The sequence below is a fragment of the Miscanthus floridulus genome, chromosome 12, assembly GCF_019320115.1.
Source record: "Miscanthus floridulus cultivar M001 chromosome 12, ASM1932011v1, whole genome shotgun sequence".
Lineage (NCBI taxonomy): Eukaryota > Viridiplantae > Streptophyta > Magnoliopsida > Poales > Poaceae > Miscanthus > Miscanthus floridulus.
In genome coordinates this window covers 48,495,647-48,503,035 of record NC_089591.1, presented here as the reverse complement: position 1 = coordinate 48,503,035, position 7,389 = coordinate 48,495,647, and the positions used below count along the sequence as shown (strand labels likewise).

At 54.0% G+C, this 7,389-nt stretch overlaps 2 protein-coding genes across 2 annotated transcripts; one reads left to right on the top strand and one right to left on the bottom strand.

The window, feature by feature from the left end:
* The first annotated feature begins 574 nt into the window (after positions 1-574).
* LOC136497257 (trihelix transcription factor ENAP1-like) lies at positions 575-2,472 on the top strand. Its single transcript, XM_066493053.1, has one exon. It carries the CDS (start codon positions 962-964, stop codon positions 2,174-2,176), a length of 1,215 nt encoding a protein of 404 aa, XP_066349150.1. The 5' UTR covers positions 575-961; the 3' UTR covers positions 2,177-2,472.
* A 714-nt stretch (positions 2,473-3,186) lies between these two features.
* Positions 3,187-4,092, bottom strand: LOC136495827 (aquaporin PIP1-2-like). Its single transcript, XM_066491644.1, has one exon. It carries the CDS (start codon positions 4,090-4,092, stop codon positions 3,187-3,189), a length of 906 nt encoding a protein of 301 aa, XP_066347741.1.
* Between the last annotated feature and the right edge of the window lie 3,297 nt (positions 4,093-7,389).

Below are 7,389 nucleotides of genomic sequence, written 5' to 3'. Positions count from 1 at the left end.
AGAATCGTAGGTGTGTGTACCTCTCTGTGTGTAACCGTAGATGCGGTGAAGGCTCCTCGCCTTCTCAGTAGATGCACCGCAGCGGAGAGACGCCGGTGCTGCGGTGCAGAAGACGTCCAGCGCGGTGGAGACGATCACCAGTGGCGCTGTGGAGACCCTGCAGAGGGAGCGGCGGCGGTGGTGCACATCCCGTCGCTGGCAGCACTTTTTTAGGATCGGATTAGGGTTTTCTGTGTGTGGGATGGTGGCTCCGTTCAACCTCGTAACCCGAGCCTAGTTTCCCACTCCTCTATATATATGTGCTGTGCGACAGGGGTCCACCAACCAGTTAGGGTTGGGCTCCCCCGATCAGGGAGCAGAGGCAAAGACTCAATACGCCGCATATTGAATTTAGCTCATGCTAACGAACACTTATTTTGATGGAGGGAGTAGGTTTATTATCATGAAAAATATTGTTGCTATTTAATTAAAGATTATAAAGCGTCACTCTTCTTTCAATTGGCCTCTCTCTCTCTCTCTCTCTGGTTGATGCGCTATATATATGCGGTGCTACTAGAATTTTTCGCGGGCAAGTAAGCCACACGGTCTCCTATCCCATCCCAATTTCGTCGAGGAGGTACCGGTACCGTACCATGGACGGAACGTGGTGGACAAGCGGTCTTCCTGCCGGCCGACGCGTCGGGATCGGGTTCCAACCAGCCCAAACCACCCCCGCCGCCGGCCGTTTCCCCCCCGCACTCCACCACCTGACCTGCGCCGGCCCATCCTCCCGGCCTGGCCCAAGCCAACGCGCCCCGCGCTGCCTTTGCCGTGCCGAGTCCCAGCCGGATCCCCCTCAAAGCACGACAACCCCACGCCGCCGGCACCGCCGCACCACCGAAACCAACCCTACCCAAACCAAATCGGATCCGATCCCCTTCCCCTCTCCTCGCCCAATTCGTTCCGATCCGCCGCCACCGCGATGGACGACGACGACGGCGTGTCGCACTCCCTCTCCCCGTCGCCGCCCTCCTCCTCCGCGCTCCCCGTGGACGGCCCCGTCACCGTCGCCGCTGCGCCGCCGGGCTCCGCCATGGCGGTCGCGCTCCCGATCCATAGGACCGCGGCGTCTCTGTACGCCAGCGCCGGCGGCGGCGGCGGGAGCGGGGGCGGGGGCGGGGGCGGCAGCGGCGGGAGGGAGGACGCCTGGAGCGACGGCGCCACATCCGCGCTCATCGACGCCTGGGGCGAGCGCTTCGTCGCGCTCGGCCGCGGCAGCCTCCGCCACCCGCAGTGGCAGGAGGTCGCAGATGCCGTCTCCTCCCTTGACGGCTACTCCAAGGCGCCCAAGTCCGATGTCCAGTGCAAGAACCGCATCGACACGCTCAAGAAGAAATACAAGGTCGAGAGGGCCAAGCCGGTCTCCGCCTGGCAGTTCTTCGACCGCCTCGATTTCCTCCTCGCGCCCACCTACGGCAGCAAGCCCGGCTCCGGCGGTGGCGGAGGGCACAACTCCAACGGCCGCACCCAGATGCCTGCGGCGCTGCGTGTGGGCTTCCCTCAGCGCAGCCGCACGCCGCTGATGCCCGCGGCAGGCTCCGCGGCCAAGCGGAGGGCGCCTTCGCCGGAGCCGTCGGTGTCCTCCGAGTCCTCCGACGGCTTCCCGCCGGTGTCGGCCCTTCCGGCAGTGAACGGGAAGAGGAAGAGGACGGACGAAGGGCGCGCCGACTACGACGGTGGCAGCAGCGGCGACGACCGCGCGCAGGGGCTTCGGGAGCTGGCGCAGGCGATACGGCGCTTCGGCGAGGCGTACGAGCGCGTGGAGGCCGCGAAGCTGGAGCAGGCCGCCGAGATGGAGCGTCGGCGCGTGGACTTCACGCAGGAGCTGGAGTCGCAGCGCGTGCAGTTCTTCCTCAACACGCAGATGGAGCTCACGCAGGTCAAGAACCACGCGTCTCCTGCCACGGCCGCCGTCCCTGCTGGTGGCTCATCTAGGAGGATTTCAGTGGTTACCGACGTCGGTGGCAGCAGTAATCACCATAGCCGTTACCGGATCAGCCATGGTGACAGGCACCGTCACCCACGCCCACATTACCAGCAGTACCATGACAACAACAATCACGCGGTGGCAGGGGCTGCAAGTGAAGGTGAGCAGTCTGATGACGAGGAGGATGATTATGAAGAAGAGAGCCAGTAACTGTATCGGCGATTCGCCATAATTTATATAGGTATTCCCATAGAATTATTGCATTGCTCCGATTTAACTTTTATATGTGATCCCAAGAAGAAGAGACAATGGCTTGGGACTAGTGGAAATTGGTCATCTGAGTAAAAGTACTAGCATTAGCATTAGATAGCCCCTTTGCTGTACCATGATGTTAGTTAATTCGTTGCTTGCTTCTCAACATTGCGTTAATAACATCTGATGTGATCTCATTCGTGTCAAGAATTGGCAAAGTTTATAATGCAATATGGCATGCTGGGTTGTATCAATGCTTGCTTGCTCTTTTTGGAACAGCAATCAGCCATGAGAGTTGATGGAATCATGGAACTGATCCAAGTTAATAATGCTATGAAGATTGTGTGGAGCAATGCTTTGCCTATATCTCGCTAATAAAATAGGAATGAGTTGAAGGTGTTTGGAAACTAGGGGACTAAACTTCCCGTTACATCAAATGTTTAGATGCTAATTAGGAGTATTAAATATAGACTAATTAAAAAGCAAATTACACAAATGGAGGCTAATTTGCAAGATACGAATTTTTTAAGCCTAATTAGTCCATGATTTGATAATGTGATGCTACAGTAAACATATGGTAATCATGGATTAATTAGTCTTAATAGATTCGTCTCGCCAATTAGTCTACTACTGTGCAATTAGTTTTATATTTATCTCATATTGAGTCATTCTAATTAACATCCGAACGTTCGATACAACACGAACTAAACTCTGCATGCCAGATTTTTCACTGCATCTGTGGCCATGTGGCTGTATATTATGCAGAATAAAAAAAATCAGAATGGTGGAGTGGGCATTGCAGAAATCCTTTTGCGTAAGAGCAACTCCAGTGGAGCCCCTAAACAAGCCCATATTCCAATTTTAGGGGCTTGAGCAAAAAAAAACCACTTGAATGGGGCTCCTATTTGGACTCCCATTTTAGGAGAACTCCCAAAATTTAGTTTCTGGTCCCCAGGAACCAGGGGCTCCTATTCCGCCCCCGACGCCCCCACCGATGCGGCCGCCGCTCCTCTTTCCGCACGCGGCCGCATCCTTCTCCTCTCCACACGAGCACCGCGGAAGCTCCTCCCCATAGCGACTCCTCCCGGCTCCTCCCGGCGGTCCGGCGAGACCCCGCAGATCCGGCGAGGTACTGGTCCATGTAGAAGGTCCGGCGAGGTCCACCGTCTTCCCCGGAGCTCGCGGATCCACAGGTGGACGAGGAAAACGGCGAAGCCGATGGGGAGCGGCGCGAGGATGGGGACATGTGAGTCACGTGTGCTGCGCTTGGCGTCGGTGGCGGAGAAGACGGTGTAGACGAGCACGAACGTGCCGACGATCTCGGCGCCCAGCCCGTCGCCCTTGGTGTAGCCGGGGTTGACGGCGTTGGCGCCGGCGCCGGCGCCGGCGCCCATGCACAGCGTCTGCTGGAACCCCTTGACGACGCCGGCGCCGCAGATGGCGCCCAGGCACTGCATGACCATGTAGAAGAGCGCGCGCGTGAGCGACAGCTTCCGCGCCAGGAAGAGGCCGAAGGTGACTGCCGGGTTGATGTGGCCGCCGGAGATGCCCGCCGTGCAGTAAACCAGCACGAAGATCATGCCGCCGAAGGACCAGGCGATGCCCTGGATGCCCACGGTGGCGCACTTGCTGGGCGACTTGCTCACCCCCATCACCGTCAGGATGCTGATGTAGAGGAAGAGGAAGGTGGCCTTGAACTCAGCGATCCCGACGCGGTAGAAGGACCAGGACGTCAGCTCCTCCGCCTCGAACAGCGGCGCCGGCGGGGGTTCCTTGTAGTCCTTCTCCTCCGTGCCCTGCGCCGCCATGCCGATGGGCTGACGCTCCGAGTAGCGGTTGGCACCCAGGCGGACATCCTCCTCCTTGCCCTCCATCTGCTTGGGTGTGTGAGCTAGCTAAGCTGATAGCAGAGCGCGGGAGGTGCTGGCGGCGCGCGGGCGGGGCGCCGGTGCTGGCGGCGCGCGGGAGGACGCCGGCGGCGCGCGGGCGGGGCGCCGGTGCTGGCGGCGTTCTTGGGCTGGAGGGGTAGCAATAGGGTCTTGGGCTGGAGTTGGAAGCAAATTTGGGTCTCTACTTTTTGCAGGCCAGCATGCAAATGAAAAAAATAGAGGCCCAATTTGCATGCTGGGCTGGAGTTGCTCTAAGGCAACCAATCATGAAAGGGAAGGTTCTTCCCTGGAAGTGGAAAGCACCGAGGAATCTAGCTTTTAACTCTTTTGCAGGGCTGCTGGATACGGTAATCTGACTATCCGAGGGTAGAGAAAAGCACAAGCACTAATATCACTTTTGAGTGCATAAGATCACTGTGGAGGAGGGTGAACCACATAGTTAGCTGAAAAAATTTAATACTCACTCTCCTTAATTATAAGACGTTTTAATTTTTCTAGATGCATTGATTTTACTATATATCTAGATATAAATGTATATCTATATATGTATCTAGAAATGTCAAAGTGTCTTAGAACGTGGACCAGAGAGTGTAGAATAGAAGGATGATGCCTAAGAACGTTGTGCAAGAACACTCCATGCGAAGCAAGCCCTTCTACCATCTGAACTAGGTCCCCTCGTTGGGAGACTCTGACTAAAAAAAAATTATTATGTTTTATAAAACTGTTACGTCACATAGTGTTTTTAGTTGTAAGATGGTTTTGGCTTTTATAGGTATATAATTTTTTTTTGTACAAAAATGTCGTTATATTTTACCCCAAAACAACGTGTGGTTATGACGCCCTCAAACTGATGTAACCTATACTTTTTATTAGCATCAACGAGCTTGTAGCCCATGGAGAATTATGTTTCTTGCAGCACTGTTTCCTTGATTCAGAACTTGTAACGACGATGCATGACAGAAGCAGCAAACTAGAACTCAGAAGGGCTTGTGCTTATTGTTTTTTTTTAAAGAAGTGCTGATGCTTCGACTAGCGACCAGCAAGCAGTAGCGACAGGCTAATTGCCCATGCCAACCAGCGCGCTCACGTTGACGTGTGCATGACCGACCACCTCCATCCCATGGACGACTTGGATCTGCAACGCACCTATGGCCACTTGCAATTCTAAATGTCAAATACAGTAGTAGATCGTTGTAGCTTGTGGACTCATCTGTATAGGCCTCTGGATGCCAGTGGCAAGCTGTACTAGAATCAAATGTATACGGAGAAAAAAAATCAATGAGAGTTACCTATGGGCCTCCATTAGGTCTTGTTTGGATGCACATCACGCTGATATTGAGTGGCACCGCTCCTGCCGCCGCCGCTACCAACGGCCGCTCCTGCTGCTGCCCCCGCCATCTGCCCCGATTGCAGCAGACACGGACGCGGGACGCCCCAACCCCCAGGACCGCCACCGCAGCCCTGCTCCGCGCCGCCATAGATCCACGCCGCAGCCGCTGCACCGGCGCTAGCTCCTCGCTACCGCAGCCCCGTGCCATCAGCTTTGGTGTGGAGAGAGATGGATTTTGGGGTGGGATGAATCCGGGAGGATGACAGTGAAGGGGAACTGATGGGAATGGACGACCCTGACCCCCGAGCCTTCGCTGCCCACAGCCCCCCCTCCCCCCGCAGCCGCCACCGCCCACAACCATGGAACCGAAAGCCAGAAGCCCCATCAACATGAGCCAACAATAGATCCAGCGCCAGTGGAGATGGCAGTGCAGGCCGAGAAAGCACCGCCCCTACAGACAAAGCCCCAATCCATGGGAGAGAGCAACTTCGGTCAAGTTGACACCACAAGCAGAAGCTATCAATCGACGCCACCCTTCGGATTCAGCGAAGCCATGGTGAATCCGTGCACACCCGCTGCAGATCCGATGCCTGCTCTTACTGATCTACACGAGGATGGACTCAACTCAATAGAAAAGCAGGGTTGGAGGCCACAAAGACATCTCAAGAGGCAGCCAACAACGAAGACTTAGAGACCCAAGAGCTGGTTTCATAGCACTCAAAACAAGATCAGGATGGAGCAATAAGTCCTCTGGAGATTGATCCGGCTCTACAGGCACGCGTGCAAGATTTCCTACCAGAGCTGGCTCAGGAGTTGCAGGGGCTGCTCCAGCGCTAGCCAGAACTGATGGTGACTACGCAAGTGAAAAGCCGTCAGCAGCACCATGATTTTTTGCTTGAAGATATGCTTGAGAAGAAGATTATTTTGACGAAGGCCTCTAGAAGATTAGATTCGCTGTTATAGAGGTGTTTGCGAGGAGCGAAAAGGACCGGATTCAAAAAAGATTCCATATGAAAAGAAAGAGAAATAGGTGAACAATGATGATTCAATTGTGATTGCAACCAACAAGCAATGCAAAACTCAGACCATCAATCAATTTGTTCATAATGGCAAGGAGACAGCCTGCCATGAACAAAATCAGGCAATCTCGAACTGTAAGTTTGCTAGAGAACAAGGCACGCGTCTGCACCAGAAACTGAAGACAACTGATGGCTGGGCTGATGGGGAGCACGCTAGAACACAGCTGCTACATCAGTTTTTGGCCTCAGCTGAAGCGGAACATGGCTGGTCTCTAGTTCACACAAAGCTCGAGTGGAGAAAAGAGAGTGAAAATTCAACATTTTAGAGCAAGAAGCATATGGTGCTGTCATGCGGATCCTCACCATCTGCTCACTGAGTCAGACACAAAGGCAAGTGTGGGTGGCACGAACCCAATGAGCAATCAGCATTCCCCATAGCAGGCCAACAACCACACCGAGCTGAACATGTAATGAGGAGACAAAAATTCCTACATCATACGAGGGGCGTTGCTTCAATTGCCTCTCTACCGAGTATTGGCGTTTCTTAGCGTCACTACCAGGATTGTATCCCCGGCAATGGCATCAAAAATGCTTGTTGATATTTCTTAACGACTATTGGAGGATTCCGCAAGCGCACAAAACTATCACGTAGCACTTCTCTCGGTGAGTATCGAGTGTCGAATTTATAATTTATCTCATAGGAAAGCGAAAGGCTAGAATTTATAAGAGGACTAGGATTTGCTAGAGGAAGGCTTGAGTTGATCCTAGATAGGTGAACGATAGTGAAGGATGAGTATGAACTACCTAAACTAACTACTACTAACAAGCTAACCAGAGACAGCTAGGTGGGAGAGCGAGCGATATATCTTTCTAGTAACTAAGGATAAACAAATAACTAGGAGAAATGCGATAGTACTTCGGGGCACAGCCCGC